Genomic DNA, 23,857 nt, shown 5'->3' on the forward strand with positions numbered 1-23,857 from the left:
TTTTTTTTTACATCATTTTAAAAGTGGATTAATTCTTTAACATAAGCAAATTGGATGAAATGCCAGCTGTACATTTGTATTTCAATTAACAGCACATCATTAACAATGTAGGAAACTTTATTTCCTTTTAATTCAACTACACTGGATAGTGGAAGTGTCTAAACAAAATTGCATTTAAAGTCTGTAAGTTTTCTAAGAAGAGTGAAAACCTGTGGATTCACTGTAGTGTTCTTTTTCCCTTTCTTCATCTTTGATCCACGTTCCAGGTTGATGTAGAGAAATCATCTGCAAGGCAGAAAAGGAACACGAACAATTACTATTATGTTGATAAAAAAATTTAATAAGTCTTCTTATTTTACACAGTAATTAAAAAAATTAAATAAACAAATAAATCTGTATTAATAATTGTGCAATTTAATTGAATTATTTGGTCTAAACAGAAGTAATGGGGGAAGATCAATGTTCTGTTAAAAACAACAAATCACTGGTCAAAATGGAAATGTGACATTACAAGCATAAAGGTGACATTGTTTTGTAAAGGTGTAAATCAAGTTGCAGGCATAAGAAAAAAGTTTGGCAACATTAAACTGTTGTTAATCTTAAGCGTAATTCATGTCTTGTAAAACTTCATATTTAGGCTAAATAAATATTAACTGTATTCATCTGACCTCAGTTTTTCTGCATTTACACGTTTGGCATGGATTTTTGGGCTGAAATACTGCAAAAAGCATTGCAAGTGTGCAAACAGTGGCATTCTTTCAAAAATACAGTTTTATGAACGGTAAACACAAATGAATTACACAGAATCTGTCTTAGTGTGTAAAATAAACCAGTTTTTATAAAACAATTTCCTGAAATAACTCAATATCTACTGGGCTACCAGATACTGAGACAACTACTGCCGTTATTCAACCAATCATAAAAGAGAAAACAACGAGTTATTAAAAGCCTCATTTGATAGCCACGCCTTTCCACACGCACTAGCAAGCTCAAATGAGTGAGAGAATTATGACAAAACTGTTAATGTCAGGTTATTTCAGGAAATAGTTTTACCATCTGTTAGGGTGGCCATTCGTGCCAGTTCCGCCGGACACGTCCCGAACATGTTTTCGGGTTCGTTCACCGTAAGTCGTGTTGGTCGACTCGACCGCATACGTCATCAAGGTTTAATAATTCGGGTTTAATTTCAGAAAAGCAATCTTAAAAGAAATAAATCTTAATTTTCTAATGTATTTTAACTGAAATGTGAGGACCTCGATGACGTATGCATTCGAGCAACGCGACTTCCGGAGAACACACCCGAAAACATGTTCGGGACGTGTCCGGCGGAACTGGCACGAATGGCCACCCTACCCTCTGTATGCAACAAATCATTTACACATTAAAAAGTGGTTTATTTTACACACCGAGACAGATTCTGCGCAATTAATTTGTATTTGTCGTTCATAAAATTGTGTTTGCAAACTTGCAATGCTTTTGGCAGTATTTCAGCACAAAAACCATGCCAAAAGTGTAAGCGGAGAAAAACTGAGGTGAGATGAATACAGTTCATACTTACTTATTTAATGTAAATATGAAGTTTCAGTTTTACGCTTTGCATCTTGATGCAGACCTTCACAATATGTAAAAAAAATCATTTTAACATATGAATGGGAAATGTGTATCTAACCTCTGAACAAACCCAAGGGTGCATGCCACCGCTTCCTGATCCTGGAGGTTAAAATTGTAGAATGAGGCAATCAGCGTTGCAAGACCAGAGACAAATTTGCACTGCTCTCCTTCACACACAACCTGACCGTCCATGCTCAACATCCAGCTCTGGTTGCTTAGAGACGGACCTGAAATCGACCAAAACAAAAAAGATAAAATATTTAAAATAAAATTTGTTTCTATTTTTGTGATGTTATTTAGCCATTTACAAATATAACTATTAAACATAACTTGAGCTCAACCGATGCAAATACAGATATTAGGTTAAAATGTGTATATTACAGGACAATACAAACATACTACAGTATATTATATGGGTACTGTATACAGTACCAGGCCAAAGTTTGGACATGGGAAGTAAGTTCAAACTTTTGAGTGGTACTGTATATAGAAGTATATTACATACATATACTATACATCACCAAATTTGAGTGATAATTGCAAAAATATGTTAATCAAACAATTTTAAATGACGTGACAACGAAGTAATGGAGGTGGGGGTTACAATTTAACTAAACTTTAATAACTGAGGTAAGTCTGACATCATTTCACTTATAATAACTTTAAAATACAAATAAAACTATATTTGTGATGAATGCAGGCTACAACCACTACGTTTTCATATCAAAGTAACTTAACTTGGTGTATATTTGAGAACAAGCTGAAATGTTTGATTCTTTACGTGTATTACTTAAGCTAAATCACAAAGCACCGACAGCAACATTGTGTTGTTTTAGGGCAATTCACATCATCATGATAAGTCGTCAAAAACGAAAGAATTAACAGACAGATAAGTAACAAAAACATCTTTATCAACGTGTCGTGTGCTGTCTGTTAAGAGTTTAGCATATTAGCGTAACTTGTGGAGTGACAACAACGCAGCTCCTAAAAATAGCCCACTCGTGCAAACCGTTCAGAAATGCAATCGAATACAACAACAGTGTCTTACCGTGTCAATGATGCTCAGTCAATCAATCCTCGTTTATCTTCATCACAGACACATTGTATTCTCCCCGTCTTCTTGCTGCATGCATAATCCTCTCATTTCTGCCGCGTCGTCGTGTAACTTTTTATTGTTCCGTGTACGTTTTCACATCACAGGCAGCTATAGATTAAAAGTTGAACGCGTTGTCTTCATATCGTCGTTGTTTATATGAATAACCAATCCGAACAAATAAAGGGCGTCCGAACTTCCGAAGCACTAGCTCTGCTTACATTCAAATATTGAGCGCGAAGGAAATCAATCCCACAATGCAATGCTTTTACAGTATTATTCTGTATTACGAATTTTGACTGCTGAAAACAGGACAATTCTGTACATTTACAGACATTCTGTAAATATTTTGTAAATATACAGTCTAACACTGTTTTTTGAAAATACAGTACAATACTGTTAGAAATTCGCTGTAAATTTACAGAAAAGTTTTACAGTGAAGCAGCCAACTCCGCTATACTTTTCTCTCTCTCCCGCTCTGTTACCTGAAAACCGCAGCGCGAACTTTGGATCAGTCCATTTCTGACGAAATGATAGGGGTGTTTGGAATAGTCCATGTATTGGGAATATAGTTTCTACATTATTCATTAAATTAATATTATTCTTCACTCTTTCAGACCCCTCTATTTATGACTTTGTATGCAAAGAGGGAGTGATTGTGATGATGATTATTATTATAAGGGTTTGTTCAGTTCAGTAGTGTAGTAATTATTATGTCAAAAACAGAAGTATAACAGTAAATAAAAATCGGTTCAGCATATCGGTTATCGGGCACATAAGCCTCCAAATATTTGTTATCGGCATCGGTTTGAAAAAATGAGTATCGGTCGATCTCTACTAGTGAGTCCTATTTTATTTATATAAAATAACATAGCTTGGCAAACACTATTTTTTAATGTTCTTTTTTAGCAATAATTGCAGCCATTTCAAGCGGAAAGTAATTTGAGGCGTTAAATAATGTCGCAAAGACCTGTCATAATACATGCGCAAACATTAGTAAATAACGTTGCTTGAATCATTTAAATAATCTCCTCCCAAAAAGTTTGCGTCTGAAAGGGAAACTCCTAGAAATGCATAGGCAGTAAAGTCAGGTGAAAGGATAGAGGCAATTTTCTTTTTATTTCAAATCTAGTTTTTAAGTACCTTAAATGAACTTTTACAAGAACTTATTCTTTTGAGTTTAAAGTCAATATGAACTGCAGACTTGCTGAATAATACAATGAAGGTTACGGAAGTTTTGATAGAAAGTGTAAAGAATGGAATGCATAAAGATGTTCCTGCGGGCGGTCTTGACCTTCAATGCATAAATAAAAATGTCCTTATTTATCCTCAACACATTTTACTGCAAAACCATTCAGATCCGACTCAATTTGGTATGAAACATCTTCTTTACACTACGCAATCAATTCAAGATGGATCAAAAAAAAAAGCCTTGCCCTATAATTGAAGAGCTCAGAAGCAAAACCCTCTGTAAGTGCGTCTGACATGTTTTTATGTAAATTAGATAATTATTTTATGTAAATGATGTTAAAAAAAATTACCAGACTCGTAATGGATTCTGCCAACAAACCGGTAATTCTAAATGGCCTGAGGATGGGATTAAGCCAATTTCAAGCTAATGTTTTGATGAAAGTATAATATGCGTCAAGAGCATTCGGTTAATATCAATCTCAATTTTGACATAGGTGGTGTTTAAAGGCTTTTTTATCTGAGCTTAATTGTGTTCTGATTTCAAATTTAGTTCACTTGTAAATGCATCATATTACAAAGGTAAAATTGGTTGTAAATATTTACTTTAATGCCACTGTTTATCATCTGTTCTGAAAGCTGCAATGATCCTTAACTGCACTTCACTTTTCTATTGTTGCAAACTACATCTTGTTCATGTGAAAAGACTCGTGTTGTTCTGTGTCTCTCGAAATAATCATGGTCTGTTGTGTTGTTTGGACTGCAGGCGGGCATCACTTCAATCCCCAGTGGTCCGTAACAAAAGAGCAACAATAAATGAGGCTACATGGGTCAGTGAATAGCACAGACAGTCCAAATTCAGTCAAATCAATCTGAAGTAGAAGCCCTTTATAAAACGTCCTACGGCACTAACAGAACATGGGAATGTTTTGCCCTTTTTAGGATTTAAGTTTATTATGTATCAGTATGCATGCTGCAAGTCAATAGCTTAAGTGAAACAGTATATTTCTACATAATTATCTTACTTACCAGAGGGGGCGCTATCACAGTCTTGAACATTACACTTGCGTGAGTTCTTCGGTCGGGGTTCATGATCACAATCCAGATGTTCATGTTCGTCCTCCGTTTCGGCTTTAGTGTTGACACATTTCACCAGTCGTCTTTGAATACCTCCTCCACAGGACACTGAACACTGCCAACACACAACAGTTCACATCAACACACAGTACAGTTTTTCCAATAAAACCAGCTTAAATTTCCACTTCTGCTGTTTAGGAATCAGGAACGGTTTAAATCCGACTTCCTCTTTATTACTTTACCATGACTGCACATGCCACATTTCTAAAAACCAAATAGGTGTTGATGATCTGTAAAGTGTGCTAATAAGTGTCAAAACTGTGATAAATTTCAACATGGCCTCACGCATTTCAAACCAATGATACAAAACTAACAAGCAAAGCAGCCTATTTTGCAGCTGTCATTGCCTTAGTGTTCACCTGATGGGAAAAACCATTATAAACAGAAATACATTGATATACTACAGTACTTTGACTGGCAGCTCAATGCTGTCATTGGTTGATGTGCAGTAATTATGTTTTTTGGTCTATTGTTAACTATTTTTAACAAGCAACAGCCAACATTTTTCCTTTGCCCAAGTGCCCCTCACCTAAATTATTCGATTTTGATGGCTTAAGTTTCTTCCTCGACACAGAAAACCACCACAGGTTTATCAATGCCAACAAAAGTATTATTTTCTTTTTGTTTGTTTGTTGATCACAAAGTACAACGTAGATGAGGAAACTAGAATCCATGTGTATGTAAAGCGCCAACATTATTGTTTACAGTGCGTGGAATGGTGCGCTGTGATTGGTTGAGCAAATTTATTGCATTCCACTCAATGCTGTCATTGGTTGATGTGTAGTAATTATGTTTTTTGGTCTACTAAACAGCAAAACCATGGATAATCTGTGGTAACCAAAAATTGACCATGGTTTTGTCCATGTGGTACCGCCAGACTGGGAGATCTGTTGAATGGATTCAAAAACTATAAAAATCAAATGTTTAACTTTAGGGGAGCTGGAAAATGAGCATTTTTTTTGAGTGGAGAAGAATCACTTTTAAGACCATTATTTCTTACCATTTCATAGATTGTAAAACTTTCCCTCTTAAAAAGAAAATTTTGATCCAAACTGCCTGACAAAGAGCATTTTTTGAATCTTTACATTTAGAAATGTATGCACAAAGATGCAATAGATTTTAATCTGGTGCACAATCACATAATTTCTCATAAAACAGATAAAAATACAATTATTGATGTCAATATATGCTCACCTGACCCCAGGAACCAGTCACCCATTGTGTGCACGGATGCAGGTTACAACCCTGGATGTAGCTGGGCTGCAGGTCATTACATTTTCCAGTTTCAGGGCAGGTCACCAACCTTTGCTGTTCTCCACCTCCACACATCTCTGAACACTGCAAGCATTTACAACACATCAGATAGGCAGACACAAAGATTGAAAAGACATGAAGAGTGGAAAACATCTCACCTGTCCCCAAGAAGAGGTGTACCAGTCTAAACAAGTCTGGTTGTTACAGGTCAATCGGACAGGAGGTCTGTGGGTCGTGGCCTGACAATGGAACGGCCTTAATGACCTCTGATCTCGCGTGTCGTAACACTGTATCTCTCGCATCTTCACTCCTCCGCCACAGTTCTTCGAGCACTACCAGAAAAATTTGTCGCTTTATATAAAAGCATCTGCTAAATGTACAACTTAGGAATTCACTATGCTTTTGAAAAGTGCATGGAGACTTACTTTGCTCCATTCGCCAATCTTCCATGATGCACAGGGTCTAAGGTAGCATCGGCGTGCAGGCACTGGTCTGGTGGCCAAGTCGCAGTCTGTTTCATTCCCAGTGCTGCATGACACCGACCTCCAGATGGCACCAAGCCCACAACTTGTTGAACACTACAATACAAAGCCATTTGTGGAAACTAAACATAATGTGGTTCTTACTTTTTCAGCTGTTTCTGCTCAAAGTGATTCAAGTAGGATTTATTCCAGGATCAACATAAACCAATACAATTTTAAGGATTGCCATAAGGACGTTCCCCCAAAATATGGGAAGGGCAAGGATAGGGATAGATGCCACATGGCTTCAATAACATTCCCATAAACTGCTCATTTCCTGCTTCAATGGTAGTGTAGTGGGGTTAAAAGTCTAGTAGGGTTGTTTGGTCTGCACCAATAGCCTAGTAAACTGCTCGTGTGCAATAGTGATACGGGGCGACCCAAGCTTGAGTTCTGGCTTGTGGTCAACTCCTTTTCACTTCTCTCTCCCCCTATATGATTTTTTTTATCTCTTCACTGTCCTATCCAAAAATCTTGGATAAATCTGTAACCAGACTGCATGTGCATGCATTCATTTCCTTTCGTGATTTTAGGGCAGATACCAGTGTCATGTGGTTCTCTCATGACCATTTTTGGTGCAGAATAACAAAAAAATTAATTACTCTCCCTCTGACAGTTTAAGTTATGCTTGTGTTGAAATCTGAAGCTCAGCACAATTAGAGGACTGTGATGGTGATGGCACACTGCTGTTTCAGCCCACGCTGGCTTCATATCTAGAAAATGTGAGGAATGCACAATTGACTACTTACTGCACTCCAGTTGCCTTTTCTCCAGTTTGCAGGGGAGGATGAAGATGGCACCAGCGGGCTAGAAGAAGAATCGCTGCCAGTACCCTGAGATGGCAGTTCAATAGTAGTATAGAGCATTGGGTTCACCCCAGCAGGGGTTAGAAATGGGGCTATTTTAATCTCATTGTTATCAATCTCTGTCCATCGAGGTAAGGGGACTGGAGTTCCCCACGGCTGTGTCCTGGGACCCTGAGCTCCAGGTGCGGTGGTCCTGATTGGTGCAGTGGCTCTGAAATTCCAACTTCGTTCTGTGTTCTTTTTAAAAGCACTGTCTGGAATTTCAGTTGCAGTTAAGCGCGAGGGCTCCGAATCGCTTTCCACATCTGTAGGAGGTAGAGCAGTTGTTCCAGCTGCTGAGGTCATACTACTGTAAAGTTTGGCTGAGTTAGAGGAAATTGGAGAAGCAGTGAAGTCTTGAGAAAGGCTATCCGAGGTAATGAAAACTTGTTCACTACCCTTATCGTTTGTTGGTGATTCAGTGAAACCTTCATATTCTGCAAAGCCATAAGTGGAAGCACTGTTTAGTAGCTCAGGTGGGTTTGAAGTTGGATCCCATTGTGACAGAGTTAAGGGATAATTAAAATGTCTGTTCTCATAGGTTTCAAACGGAAACACATCTAATGGAGGTTTAGACGTCTGACTGTTTTGAAAGCTTTCCCAGTCACTTTCACCACTTGGAACATCTTCATTAATCTCCTCTTCATCAAGCGTTGTGGTTTTGTCTTTTTGGTTTTCTCTTTTACCGTCACTGTTATTTGAATTCCCATCAGATATTTCAAGTGGACCAGGTGTCAAAAAATCTTTTGGCATAGTTTCATATGAAAATGCATGGTTGTCCTGAGGTTGATGGAAGGTTTCTAGAGTTGGTGGAGGGTTTTTGGTAGTACTGACGTCCTGAGTTATGCCAAGATCAAAGCCTGATTCTTTCCAATTGTTAAATAACCTCGTACCTGCAGAGGATGGTTCAGTTGTTGTAATGACAGGAAGGAAATAGTCCTCAGCAAATGGATCATAATTATTTTCATCTAGCAAGTCATCCTTCAAATTTTGGGTCCCATGACCTTCAGTATTCCTGCTGGCGATGCTGCCAGAGGGAACCTTTGTGATGGTCCTGTGATCATCCGCAGTGGTGGATGATGATGAGGTAGTAGTTATGGGAACATCTGTTCCTCTCAAATAAACATCTCCATGTTTTACTCCTGAGTTATCAAACGCATCGTTTCCATCTTTATCAAGGTCGTAAGACAGATCCTCATGGAATCTGATGAAATTATAGTCGTAATAAAAATCATCAACGTGAAGTTTGTTGTCGACAGATTTTTCTACATGGCTATAATGTGAGAAATCTTCTTCTACAATATTATTGAGGTCATCATTGCCGTGGTGCTGATTCCTAGTTGAACCAATGCCAGATTCTGGCATGTGGTCGTCATGAGGTATTGTATTTATCTCATTTAATACTTCTCTGCCGGATGCTCCACTTCCAACTTCGTTACCAAAGTTGGAGTTTGTGGGGCAGTCCTGAATATAGCATTCCGTAGTTAAATTAGGCTTGGCTTTTGGATCACAGTCTGCACCGGTATTCCAGCTGCACTCCACATGACGTGACCGGACACCGGCTCCACAGCTCACCGAGCACTGCGGAGGAAATGAAAGAGAAGACAAAGACAAAAACTGTAATAAGTGATTTTCAGGGAAAGTGGAAGTTCATGCTGCCAGACATTGTTCATTATAAAAAACTGCCTAAAACACATTTAGTGTAAGGGGCTGTTTATACCTGGTATTAAGATGCGTTTTGGTCGATCAGATCACAAGTGGACTAGAGAGACACATTCATATTTACACCTGGTATTTTAATCTGTGTCTTTGTCTACTTACTAAGGGGGTGGTCTGTGGACGAGCCCCTCTGCTTTCATTTAAACGTGAAATAACGGCCTAAATTGACGGGAACTAATATTATATGAGAGTCCGCTGCTTGTGTTGTTAGTAAACATGCTGCACAGTATTTTGTACATGTGTAAGAGCTTTTTCTGATATTTCAGAGCAATTGATGAAATAAGCTCCAGCAACCTTTACATGCTCGCAAATTGAAACAAATGAAAGGGGCAGAGAGCAGCCGCTTCAGTTTAATCAATGAAAGCATAAAGATCGCACTAAACACCGGTGGTTTGGGCTAGAATGTCCAATAGTCAAACACTGTGCTCAGTACATTATATTAGATCAATAGGTGGACAGTAGGCGGTCTTTGGGGCTGCTCAAAAACATTCGACCAAATGCTACACCACAAAAGCATTCCAGTCAAATTTGTTTTTGTCTACCTCCGAATGTGGTTGAAAGTGAACGAGCTCAAAACGTTTTACATCTCGTTTACACCTGTCTTAAGGGTCATCCACTTGTGATCCAATCGACCAAATCGTATCTTAACTCTTTCCGCGCCATTGACGAGTTATCTCGTCAATTAAAAGAAAACATTTGCATGAAAAAACGTTTTCCTGATGAGTTTTTATTATTTTATTAATCTGTAATGCTGCGATTATCCAATAGATGGCGCACTTACCCTGTTTATAAAAAGCTATTTTTTTTACTATTTTTAAACTGTATGTTTTAATAATCGTTCTGAATCTGATCTCTAACAAAATTACTTAAATTACTTAAAATTACAAAAATGCAATTATTTCAGCTTTTTGCTAAAACATTTTTATTTTTTAAGAATAATATCCATATTTAACTCTTTCACCGCCATTGACGAGATATCTCGTCAATTAAGAGAAAACGCTTTCCTGCCAATTGCGAGATTTTCCGTCTTTCCGCAATACCGCTATACAAACCGGAAGTAGCGCCTCACGTGAAAGAGAAAGAACTCCGTGTATGTTTTAAAGATCACTCTGCATCTGATCTCTATCAAAAGTCCTTCGCAAAAATTGAATTATCTCAGCATTTTGCTCAAAATTGGGTGTTTTTGAAGAAACCTACCCATGTTTGAGAGGTGATTACAAGAGAACTAATGAAGGTAGGATGAAACGTTTTTTTGTTTGAAAGCAGAGGGTCTGTTCTTTCATCTGATATATTGTTTGTTTATATATTTAAAGAAGAACATTTTCTGGAAGGCATTAAACTTTTGTGAAAATCATGAAAAATGCTGGCGCTGGCTGGCAACTTTTTTTAAGAGTTTATAAGCTAAGAAAAAAATATTGATAGGATGAAATGTTTTTTCCCTGTTTAGTGTGTTTGTTTGAAAGCAGAGGGTCTGTTCTTTCATTTGATATATTTGTATGTTTATATATAGCGTAGCTTCTCTATGCATTGCGAAATGCAGGGGTTTGAGGCGTTGGTTGCAATTTACAATCGTACACAGTGAATCTATAACACTATCCAAAAACTATGTTGATCCTTACCATACAGAACGGTCTCATGAACAGACATGTCATGGTTTGCCTATGCCAGACATACACTGACCTCTGACCAGTTTCCAGTCATCCAGTCTGCAGGGCAAAGCACACGTGTGTTGCAAGGGACAATTGCTTCAGGCTTGGGCAAGTTTTCACATTCCGACGGCTGCAGAGCTTTCTGCTCATCCAGCCCAACCTTTCGAATACACAGCACTGTCCTCTTACTGATGCCCATGTCACCGCAACTCGATGAACACTTCTGCCAATCCCCGACCCACCACCTAAAGGCAAAACAATATTACTGCAATATATCGTAGAAGCCCCTGATGAGTGACTAAAGTAGAGTTTAGTGGATTGGTACGGCCCACTCGTTTGGTTAAAACTCACATGGCTGGACACGGTTGCTTATTACAACTAGTTTGCTTGTCATCTGGCCTGGACGATGGATCGCAGTAATGTTCCTCAACAATTCCAGATGTTTTCTCCACACAGTGCACAACTTGTCTCCGTACACCTGAAAAACATGGTAAATTGATGAACATCGGTTTACAAAATAGGCATGGGCCCATTTGCCAAAGAACAAACACTTAACATCTGGCAATCACATGAATGCAGGGATGTCTGGCATGTGAACACAGAAACTGATGATGTGGTTCTACAGTCTGATCATCTGCAAATAACTGAATGAGATCGCTGGCATCATTAGTTAAGCTCAGCACAGAATTACAATAGTCAAAGACTACTGAAAATATACCTGTGATAATAAATGAAGAGTTTCGTTGCAAAACGAGATAACTCAGTTTTTTTTACATTTTTCAGAAATCTAGTTTTTTGGTTGTGCATTCCAATTAATATCAATTCAACTGCAGTTGGTTTGTTTTGATTTAAACCTTCATAACTTAAAAAAACAGCTAAGTAGCACCATAAAACAAAATAATAACATGATAAAACAATAATAAACATTTTTTGACAAAAATTTTAAAAACGGCGTTCTCGTTTTGCAACGAAACTCTTCAAATATTCTTACCATTTTCATTTGGGTGGTAAAACTAGAACAAAAAAATATTGACGAATGCTCGAATATAAAACATTTCCACCAATATTGATTAATTAATATCTGCCGATTTTGGTGGTTATATTAACTTGCAATTAACTCTTTCCTGCCAATGACGAATTAACTTGTCAATTAAGAGAAAATGTTTCCCTGCCAATGACGAGAATTTTCTGGCTTTCCGCAACTTATAAATCCTGGAAGTATTACCCTAGGACAAACCGCTGTATGTCCGTGTAAGTTTTGAGGATCGCCCTGAATCTGATCTTTATCAAAAGTCCTGCATAAATAATTGTCTCAGCTTTTTGCTCAAAACTTGGTGTTTTTAAAGAAACCTACCCATATTTGAAAGGTGATAAAAAGAAAAAAAATGAAGGTAGGATAAAAAAAATTTTGAAAGCAGAGGGTCTCAGTTCTTTCATTTGATACATTGTATGTTTATATATTTTAAGAAGAAAATTTTCTGGAAGGCATTAAACTTTTGTGAAAATCATGAAAAATCCTGGCGTTGGCTGGCAACTTTAAAAAAAAAATGTTGTCAGGGAAATTCTGAAGATGACATTTTCTGAATGTTATTCATTCATATAATGACCATTAAAGGTAGGGTAACACATTTTGAAAAATGCTAACGGTAGCCGCCTAGCAATGAAATCCCGATCCCACCCTCAAGTCAAAACGCCATCCAAAGTCACGCCTCTTTCCAAACACATGAACACGCACAGATCAGACGGTCACGTCTCATGTCTCATTCACTAGTGAGAAAACTTTGCAGTACAAAGTGAATAACACTTCCAAAAAAACCAACATAAACAACTGGTTTACATCAGAATTAGTTTAAGCACACGTTCGATTGTGTAGACGTAGTAACTATATCGTTACGCTAATCCGGAAAACGAACACAAATTTCATAAGCAACACAACGTTTCATCAAAGTAGAATATCTGAATCCATCTCAATACAAACATATCGCGTACCTACCTTACCAAAATAAACAGTGCAACGACCCTTTCAGACCCTTTGCCTCCTGTAGCTGTTTGCATCTCGTGGTAAAGCAGTAAAAATACCGATGTTAATTTGGGTTTTTGCTCTTGCTGATCCAGGCAGTTTTTGCTGTTGTTGTTATAAAAGATGCATTTAGTTTTGTTGCTCCTGTGTAGGTTGTCAATTCAGCAGAAAAGTTTGGTGTTCTCGCTGTTTACAGACAGAGCGCACGTGAACGCGCCGATGACGTATGGTATCTGCGTGGACTCGCTGCGCGGTGGGAATTCAAATTACGCTTACGTATGAGGGACATAAAAGGAAACGTCCGTTCGGACCGAAATCTATGATTTGTTGAACATTTTTTGGTCCTACGCCTTTCACAGATGACATAAATTTTTACAAATACATTTAAACAACTTAACACAGTGAATGCTATCAGAATGTGAGGAGACTTTTAACCAGCATAACTAAAAAGGTTTCAGGATCAAATCTGTTACCCTACCTTTAATATTGTACATTAAAGTAGTGATTTTTTACATTTTCTATAAACAGAGCTCAAATTCATTGCATTTTCCTGTTCTCTTTTGATTGACCGGAGATATCGTCCATTACTATCAGCTGTTTTTAAATATCGGCGGATAGCCAATAGTGTGAAAATTGCTTTTATTGACCCATACAGACTATTGGCCGATATATTGGTGCATCTCTAGCAAAATGATTTTTTTTTTCAGATAAATTACAATGAATGATCATTACTGTGTGTTGTGAGTTTGTAAATGGACATTAAATAGACAAAAAATTAAAAAGCTAGGCAAGGCAAGGCAAGGCAAGTTTATTTGTATAGCACATTTCATACACAGAGGTCATTCAAAGTGCTTTACACAGAAATGAGAAAACAATATATAAAAAAGAAAAAGAAAATGTAAAAATAAGATTTACACGATAAGATCACAATAAAGACAAAGATACATGAGAATTTAAAATAACAATTAAAGAAAATAAATGTGATTTTAATAAAACAGTTTAAAATGTTAAAAAGAATAAAACAGGAGTAAAAGTGACTTGAGTTAAAGGTGCAGTCAGCTCATTCAGTAAATGCAGAGTTAAACAGATGTGTTTTTAATCTAGATTTAAAAGTGTTTACTGTTGAAGCACATCTGATCTCTTCTGGAAGTTGAAAAAAAAGTGCAAAAAAAAAAATCTCACACTTTAGACCTAAAATATACTGTAGTACATACATACAACTCATTTTATTCAAGACATTAAGTTTTCATTTTGGAGGCTTTTTAAACCCAGTTCTCCAGGCGTTTTCACTTTATTCACTCAAATCTGGTGCTCTCTAACACTTAACGTTCTCTCTGCTGTGCATAATAATACCAAAATAAAAAACAAAAAATATGCTAAGTCGCATTGTTTCACATCCTCTGGTACAGGGGTTTGATAGAATCGAGTGCAAGTCCTAAAATGCCCTAAAATGAAGAATCAGAACAGCAGTAGACTGACAATGTCTGATGTCTCTCACCTTCATTATTTTTTTTGAGTTCTTGAACTAAAGGGAAGAGAGAAAACCCTTCTGCGCTCTCAGCACAGCTAACGTCACATCCTCAGGATGCTTTTGACCTTTATTCATCTGTCCTGAGAACCACAGACTGTTGAAGTCTCCAACAGAGAGATGAAAGCACAGAGGCATCACAGTCCTCTCAGGTGTTTCAGCAGTCTTATCAGATAAAGGCTCAAACAGATGGCGTAAAAAGCCCCGGGGCCCGAATGTCAGTCTGCACTGATTACTGTGACCATTAGGAGATACACATGGAGATAAGGTGGCAAGTCCCACAACTACAATCTGCAACTGTTCTCTGAAAGCATTATACTCAGATGCTACTCAAAGTGCATATTTTATTTATATATATAGCAGGGTGAATACAGACCATACTAGTTGCATTACATGTTACATTGCATTATTCCTGTTGATTGCTTTGAAATCAAAATTAGTGTTCTTCAACTGGTAAGGCATAGTGCTAGAAACCGAAAGTCAAGGGTTTAATCCCCAAAACACATATACTGTTAAATAAAAATGATGAGCTTGAATGCACTGCAAGTTGCTTTGGATAAAAGTGCCAAATGCATAAATGTACATGTAAATGTATTCTAGGATTGTCTTACCCTGTATATGCAATTTCACCTTATATTATGGCCAAAGCAAGGTATGTTAGGAAGGGCCCTTTCAAGCAATTTTGATACCCTAGGCGTAACCTCTATTGGCACCCCCCAAAAATGTAATACAATTTTACCAGCAATATTACATTACAATACCATTGTTATTATGGTGAGAAGAACATAAACTGTACAAAATACTTTGCTACCTTAAAATTTTTTGTTGAATCAACTTGGATTTACAAGTCATGTCAAAAGAGATGAGTTATCACAACTTATAAATTATAGTTGAGAAAAGTCAACTTAATTTTATAACTCACCTGTAGTTATAACAACGTATCTCTAGTCAAGGTAAATAATAGTAAGTTGAAATGACTTGTAAATCCAAGTTGATTCAACAAAATGTTTAAGGCAGCAAAGTAATTTTTACAGTGTAGCAAATTTGTGATTACTTCAAATAAAACTACACTGTAAAAATAATTTGGTGTCATAATTTTTTTGACAGAGACTTTACTAGAGATGAGTTGTTATAATGACTTCTTGAATATAGTTAAAAAGTAAAAAAAGTCAACTTCATTTTATAAGTTGTAGTGACTCATCTCTAGTCAAGATTAAATAATAGTAAGTTAAAATGACTTGTAAATATTAGTTGATTGAACAAAAAATTAAGGAAGCAAAAATTTTTTTACAGTGTATGTTTGTAATATAATTTAATCATGTTTTTATTTTCTTAAAGGCAAATCATCACAAGTGCATTGCTTGACAATTATTACATATCAATTATTATGAAAAAATAAATGTTAAAAACAGAGGAAAGCAGGTTGTGGTCTTGAAAAACTGCAATAGTTTTGGGCAAATCAGACATACCAACTTCTGTCTGATGTTGGTGAATTTTTTTTCCATTCTGTGTTAAACATGTGACATTCAGAGTTATTTTGTTGCAGTGCTCATTTTTAATTCATTCAAATCAGTGAAGCAGCAGTCAAAATGTATATGCGCTCTTCTGGCGCCCCTTCTAGCTGGTGGCACCATAGGCGAATGCCTAGTTTGCCTATGCCTAGAAAACGGCCCTGATGTTAGGCTACATTTACACCAGTGCATTTTCATTCTTACACATGTGTTTTTAAAATAAAAATTCTTGTCTATACTGCTGTTCCATTGCGTTTCAGAAAATATCAACAAACAAAAGTCAAAACCCACCTCGAGCCTAAAAATATTTTGTGCGAATGAAGGGATTTTTATTCGAAATTTGGCGTTTCCATTACGCGTTACTTCAAAATGCGCATAAAATCAGGGTGATGGAAACCCAGCTGTTTTTTGCGTGGTAAAGTTTCCATGTACTTTTACACGGCCGCTGTGGCTGGTCATTGTCGTCTTTTTGTATTAAAGGTCATATGATAGGGTCAAATCAGGGAAAGATACGTAATTATTCAAAACATCCAATCAGGGAGGAAATGTGGGCACCCATGCATTTTTAAAAATTTTATCATTTTTACAAGTAGGCTATCGGTTAGGTCCGTCTACACTGAAGCACAAACTCAAGAGTTTGCAAACTAAATCAGAGTCTGCTTCGTTTAAAGAATACGTTGTCGATTGTCTTAAACTCTGGAGTAGTGTGCACGACAGACGTAACCGTAGTAAAAGTTATGCATTTTTAAACAAAATCAGCTATGATGTCCTGAAACGCTGTTTAGGAAAACGTGTTTAGCTTACTAGGTTTTGAAACCGAGCCATTCTGTGTGGTTTCATTCATAAGTCGCAGAAGTGGAATACACCGTCACAACCACACTGATATAAACATAGACACAATAAATAACAAGAAAAATTGTACCTTGTAATGCACTGTAAGTCGCTTAAGCATCTGCCAAATGCATAAATGTAAAGCAAATGTACATGTTTCAATGTGATCTTCGAACGCACTTCAGCTTAATTCAACTACTGTATGTCATTTGAAGAGTTTACATTCAGCAAAATAAATCTGTAATTTGGGAGGAGGCAATTTAGTACAGAGGAATCTTATCTTTCTCCCAAAGGCATGGAGATGCAGGCCAAGATAGCGCTGTAATCATGCGGTTTTTCTTCAATTGCACAAGGCGAGCATTACACACTAGACTGCTGTGTCCGCACATATACACACTGCATTTCTTTGTAATATAGGACATTTCTGATTTGAGCATGCATACATGACTGAACTAAACAATATTTGATGATGAATCTGGACAAACACAAGACTTTAATTCTGCTGTCATGATATAGAATAATTGATTTACCTGCTGTGCCAGAGCAATTAAATGATGCTATTCTTCTGAACACGACAGTAAATTAAAGATGAGCGGCGGTTAATTGCATCTAAAAATAATCATGTGACACACGCCAACACGGCAGGACTGCTGCTACTGGCAGTCTTAAGAGATTTATCTAAGAGATCACACCACAAGCAGTGTCTAATGTCAATAAATGCAAGACTAAATAACATGATGGAAAAAACACGGCAAAATTAATAACAAAAATATTGTGATATAAGAAAAACTATTTATATTTGAGCATTTAGCATTAATACACAAATAAATCAAATAGGAGACTGATTACTTTCAAATGCAAGACTAAATTGCTAGGTGTTTTTAATGATAATAGTTTGAAAATGTTTGCAGATTTAATATTTTTAGTTCATCATTTCAGTGACTAAATCTCTAAATGATTCAAAATGGGGACGTTAATATTTACGGATTAACCGTTAACTGAATATAAGAGTTTATGACCAATTAATATTATCAGTCAAAAGGAAAAAAAATTGCGTGTCGACACGTGCATACAGACATTTTGTTGCTTTTCTATGCTTAAAGGATTAGTTGATTTTCTAAAAAAAAAAATCCAGGTAATTTACTCACCACCATGTCATCCAAAATGTTGATATCTTTCTTTGTTCAGTCGAGAAGAAATTATGTTTTTTGAGAAAAAATTTTCTCATTTTAATGGACTTTAATGGACCCAAACACTTAACACTTAACTCAACACTTAACAGTTTTTATAAACAGAGTTTCAAAGGACTCTAAACGATCCCAAGCGAGGCATAAGGGTCTTATCTAGCGAAACAATTGTCATTTTTGACAAGAAAAATAAAAAATATGCACTTTTAAACCACAACTTCTCTTCTTCCTCCGGTCCTGTCATAAGCCAGCGCAACCTCACGCAATATGTCATCACGTCAAGAGGTCACTGATGACGAATGCGAAACTACGCCCCAGTTTTTACAAGTGTGGAGAAAGAGGACCATTCCGACGTTGTTGTATGTCGAATGATACTAGATAATGTCTTTGTGTCAGTTTATTGTTTAAAATGGTTAATCGGCGCGTCACAAACACGGTGACCCCGGTATCACCAAGTGGGAGGGCTTATAAATGCGCATGCAGACGTGCACATTTTACTTTCACTTTTGAATTACGCAACTGTTTAAATGCAGTGCTTACCGGTCTAACCGGTGAGAGGTTTTTTCTTTTAAGAAAATGGACTATTCCTTTAGGAGTGCCTCACAGGTAGGTACCATATTAGACACAAACAATTGGCTGGCACTGTGCCACCTAGGGACCGTATATAATGTTGTGTGGAAATGTATTTGATAATGCAAAATCTGATCAGTTAACGGTTAATGTTCGGTTAACAAGCTGCGATTGTCGATCAGGAAAATTAATGAAGTTGATCATCTTTAATTCAACACTGGCTACTGCAATGTTTTTTTTACAATCAGTAATAATCTATGTAAAGTACAATGGAAGTCTGTTATGTTGCTTAAAAACCTACAGTATTGTGATATCTTTGGCATTCAGATGCGACGCCTCCAGAGTCTGTCTGGGTTTTATGCTGCAAACTCCATTTGATGGTTTAATGTAAGATTTAGAGTATCAGCATCTGCAAGAACTTTTATTTGAGCTCTGAACGATTTACTGATAAAACAATACATTTATCTTTACTGTTATTAAAAATAATTAAACTGTGAATTCCTGTGGAGTAGAATTTTATGCAAATCCTCAGCATTTAAAGGCGGGGTGCCTAATCTCTAAAGGCCTGAAATTACCTAAACATGCCCCTACCCCAATAGAATCTAGACCTTCATTTGATAGACCCGCCACACTTATAGCCAACCAAGGCAATTATGTTGGTTGGTAGACATGCCCCTTACTGCTGATTGGCTACAAGTGTGTTTTGGTACTCGTCTCGACTCCCTTTTCCAAAGCGTTTTTAAAAAAATTTGCACCCGTCTTTAAAGGAAAACACCACCATTTTCAATATTTTACTATGTTCTTACCTCAAATTAGACTAAAGAATACATATTTATCTTTTTTCAATGCGTGCACTTTTAATCTTTGTACAGCGCCTTGTGAATGTGTAAGCATTTAGCCTAGCCCCATTCATTCCTTAGGATCCAAACAGGGATGAATTTAGAAGCCACCAAACATTTCCATGTTTTTCCTATTTAAAGACTGTTACATGAGTAGTTACACGATGTGGCACAAAATAAACCTTTTGTTTGGAGCCATAGGAATGAATGGGGCTAAGCTAAATGCTAACACATTTACAAAGCGCTGTACAAAGATTAAGTGCTCGCATTGAAAAAAGATAGTTATGTATTAATTGATCAATGTTGAGGTAAAACATAGTAAAATATTGAAAAACTGTGTTTTTTTCTTAAACCTGAATAAAATTAAATCCTTTTAAGTCTTTTTACTTCATTCTGCTAAAAAACGCTTAAGATGTGTTTAGTGCCAAGAGAGATCACACTAAACACTGACGATGCCTAAAGAAGGCATTTAGTCCTGAAAATTTCATTTTTATTTTTTGAACATATTTCCTGTATTTTCTGTTTGTATCTTATTAAAAGATTGAAAAATAAATATGGATGGGCATTAAAACTTCTAAAACAACAAGTCTGGTGGTGGTGGCCTAAGACTTTTGCACAGTACTGTATATTGATAAACATTTCAGCCAAGTATTGTTTCTAAATACATCCAAAACAGCACCGTCTGTTTTTAAGGTTCTTAACATCCAATACTGAAATGCATTGAAGTTTAAAAAAAAGTCTCTAACATAAACACATCTGTCATTTACAGCAACAAAGAACAGAAGAAGAATTGCTGTAATCAGTATAAGATTAATAGACTTTGCCGCAATAGAGCCTTGGATGAAAAAACATAAATTGCTTTATAAACGTTGTTTAAATTTATGCTAAACCAAAATATATGCAATATTTTTTTACAATTTCTCTGTCCCCGCTAAAACAGAAATGTGACAAAGCCCTTTAAAACATATAAAACAAACATCTATATCTGTGTGTCATTTTTTGCTGGTTGCTTTATCATGTCATGCATGAATATCCGGAGCACCAAGATCTTGCACCGTCTAATAAATAATTTCTAGCGGCCATATTTAAGTTTGCCTGGGCTGGACATTTTTCATCAGATTACATGCGAGTAAATATCACCAGCTGGTCCTAAATCTGTTTTCTATAAAGTTCGTGTCTTGTTAAATCACACAATCTGTAAAAGCAGCTGGTGTCAGAGCTAAGTTATAGCTAAAGACTTTGCTTCAATTCAAGTTTCAAAGCAATATTATGAAAAGTGCTACAGAACTAAACATGAACTGGAGAAAACCGAAATGACTGTAGTATTGAAAGTGGTGAAGAAGACCACCAGACCTTACCAGATCCACATGTAGCGCTGCACTCGGTCCAGGCACCATAAATCCATTGGAAATAAGATCCAGGGGTTCCATTATTTGACTCCACAAGAGTATCCTTACTTATAATATACTCGTATCTCACCCCTGGATTCGTCTCCTGAAAAAGCAACTAGAGAAGATTTGGGAAAATTAATTCAAGTTTTTCACTCTGGCTTAGCTGCTAAAATACGTTCTCTTAGAATAATAACATTTTTAAAGAACAACATATTTCTTATTAGCCTGGGTTTCCCCATGTTACCTTGCACGCAAATTTATTCACGCTGCAAGTCTAGCATGGAAACTATGGACCAATTTTGTCGCTGAAATAGGGAACCAATCACAGAACAGGGAGGGGGCAGCAAGACAATGACACACCTATGCGACACACTGAAGCAGTTTTATTTATCCAACACGGCAGCAGACGCAAAGTTACTTTTCAATGCAGCCTTAGATAGTGTTATAAGTAGTTTTCAACGCAAGTTTATCTTAAAAAGAGCAACTTTTGCCGTTAAACTATTTCATATCCAAGAAGGATGTTTGGATATGGCAAGACATGATAGCCACAGAGTTTTATAGGACCAACCTGCTAGGCATCATCGTCGACGAAGTACAATTAACTTATAAATGGTAAGTGGTATTTATTAATATCATATTGTCACAGTGTCACTAAATTGTGTTGCTTTTCAATATCATAATAGTTGCGTTGCTTTCAGCTGTGTGCACACATACCTTTAAAAGTTGTTTACGTTTGAATTTATCGCTCTACATACGTCATCTGGTATAAATGAAACGATTGGCTATGAGCTACTTACAGATGCATTTGATAAACATTCATAGCGCCCAATAAACAGCTCTGGGCATTCATAAACCACGCTTCAAATACGAGAAAATGAGCATGTGGTTCCCAGACCACGTCTCATTCTCTAGGAGACTGGTCTGGTGTTAGCCAGGCTAATATCTTATAGTAACAGCCAAAATCTAGGGTGACCATACGTGCCATTCTTTCAGTGCGTCTTCCGGAAGTCGTATTTGTTGACCGCATACGCCATTCAGTTAAAAACATAAGATATACAATGGTAGTTTCATTCTTACCTTAAAATGTAAAGGTTGCTTTTCTGTAATAATAATAATAATCCTCTATGACATATGCAGTCGACAAATACAACTTTCAGAAGACGAACACAAAATCCTGGACGGGATGCGTCCGGGAAAATGGCACGTATGGTAACCCTACCAAATCTGTTAAACCCTAAAACCTCAAACCTCTTTGGGCTTTGAGAAGGTGAATCCCATATTCATACATTATAAAAATAGGAAGATCGTTTTCTTAAAAACCCAAAAATGTGATTGTGAAAAAAAAAAACATTTTAGGCATTACCAATTGAAATAATTTTGATCCAACTTTTATTTTTTCAGTGTACTTTTCCATTGCTTTTCTATGTAAACGCGCTACACAGTTACGTGTGCGTCTCGCATCTTTTGTAGCATCTCACACATGAACGGCGAGTTTTAAGACATTGTGTCAAGTAAAAAATGTCAACTTTTGCAGGCACCGCAGATGTAGAACCAGAGCAGTGGACCAATCAAGAAACGCCCCAGAAGTCATTGCGGCAAAACAATAGCGGAGGTAGGAAGTGCTACGCACAACTGCTACGCACAACAAGTTTTTAACGCCATCTAAACGACAATACCACAACTATGCTTGTTCATATATATTTATATAAATTGAGACGCTGGTTAAACTTTTGTTTGTAAACATTTTAAGTATTAAATACATAAAAAACTGCTAATTTGATATTTAAATGTATGTTTTATTGACATTGAACAACTAATCTTAATTGAGTTTCTTATTTTTTATTATATTTTTATTTCTTGACAAGGTATCTGAAACATTTACGTATTTGCCATTACAAAATGTCACAATAAAAAAATAAAATAATGTATATAATAATGCAGATAATGGTATTTTTGTCACTTTATGAATGTTTAGATGTTGAATCTGGGGAGGTCAGGTGACCAACAGGAAGATCGCACACATCTCAATTCTCACAAGTGCGTTCTGTGTTTTCGCGACCTTCTGAGTTCGTTCTTCCAAGGTTGCCTGGCAAGTCCGATCTCCACGAGAACGCAAGTCCGTTTTTTGCGTTCTTGTAATTGAGAAACAGACAGAATTTTAATTTTTGGGGAAACTATCCCTTTAAAGGACAAGTTCGGTATTTTACACTTAAAGCCCTGTTTTCAGATTGTTTATGATGAAATAGAACGGTTTTGACTGAAATTTCGACATTATGCGGCTGCCCCGAGAATTTTGGGGGGTTTGTGTTTCACCTCACACCTCTACAATGGGTTTAATGGTGCACTGGAACAATCCTTTCTTAAATGCATTAAACCTTCGTTTACAAAGACGTGAAACTCACCGAGTGGTCAGGGGTGTTCACTGATATGCTCACACAAAAATCGCTGCAAAAGATGCTTTCCAACAGCTGTTTTAGCATTCGTTGTTAACTTGTGGACCTATTTTTCCAAACGCCTCACACCCGTACATTCTTCCGCTTAGAGCTTGAATAATAGACACTCCAGCCCAGATGGTGGCGCTAATCCGCCATTGCTAATTGCAAGAATAGAAACAAAGTTCCCGGCGTGGAGTAATACCGTACCTCACAGCACAACTAATACAAGTCAATGGAGTTGGTAAAAACTACGATAAAACCTGTTGGAATGCGTCTTTTGCAGCGATTTTTGTGTGAGCATACCAGTGACGCCCCTGACCACTCGGTGAGTTTCACGTCTTTGTAAACGAAAGTTTAATGCATTTTAGGAAGGATTGTTCCAGTGCACCATTAAACCCATTGTAAAGGTGGGAGGTGAAACACAAACCCCCCAAAATTCTCGGGGCAGCCGCATATGTCGAAATTTCAGTCAAAACCGTTCTATTTCATCATAAACAATCTGAAAACAGGGCTTTAAGTTTAAAATAC

At 36.8% G+C, this 23,857-nt stretch overlaps 1 protein-coding gene and 1 long non-coding RNA gene across 2 annotated transcripts in view; both read right to left on the reverse strand.

Moving 5' to 3' along the window:
- adamts7 (a disintegrin-like and metallopeptidase (reprolysin type) with thrombospondin type 1 motif, 7) overlaps window positions 1-23,857 on the reverse strand; it is a 72,265-nt gene that overhangs the window by 12,026 nt on the left and 36,382 nt on the right. Inside the window, exons 16-23 of the mRNA XM_065261628.1 lie at window positions 20,862-21,009; window positions 11,369-11,495; window positions 11,049-11,262; window positions 7,554-9,230; window positions 6,709-6,861; window positions 6,442-6,615; window positions 6,224-6,367; window positions 4,922-5,084 (exon numbers count right to left, since the gene is read on the reverse strand). Of these exons, the coding sequence (XP_065117700.1) occupies window positions 4,922-5,084; window positions 6,224-6,367; window positions 6,442-6,615; window positions 6,709-6,861; window positions 7,554-9,230; window positions 11,049-11,262; window positions 11,369-11,495; window positions 20,862-21,009 (2,800 nt within the window). The remainder of the gene's footprint in view (window positions 1-4,921; window positions 5,085-6,223; window positions 6,368-6,441; window positions 6,616-6,708; window positions 6,862-7,553; window positions 9,231-11,048; window positions 11,263-11,368; window positions 11,496-20,861; window positions 21,010-23,857) is intronic.
- Window positions 80-2,933, reverse strand: LOC135743785 (uncharacterized). Its single transcript, XR_010530579.2, has 3 exons — window positions 2,660-2,933; window positions 1,670-1,838; window positions 80-285 (listed from the first exon to the last, which is right to left on the reverse strand). It is a non-coding gene; the product is annotated as an uncharacterized lncRNA (long non-coding RNA).

Source organism: Paramisgurnus dabryanus, chromosome 2, assembly GCF_030506205.2.
Source record: "Paramisgurnus dabryanus chromosome 2, PD_genome_1.1, whole genome shotgun sequence".
In the NCBI taxonomy this organism is placed as follows: domain Eukaryota; kingdom Metazoa; phylum Chordata; class Actinopteri; order Cypriniformes; family Cobitidae; genus Paramisgurnus; species Paramisgurnus dabryanus.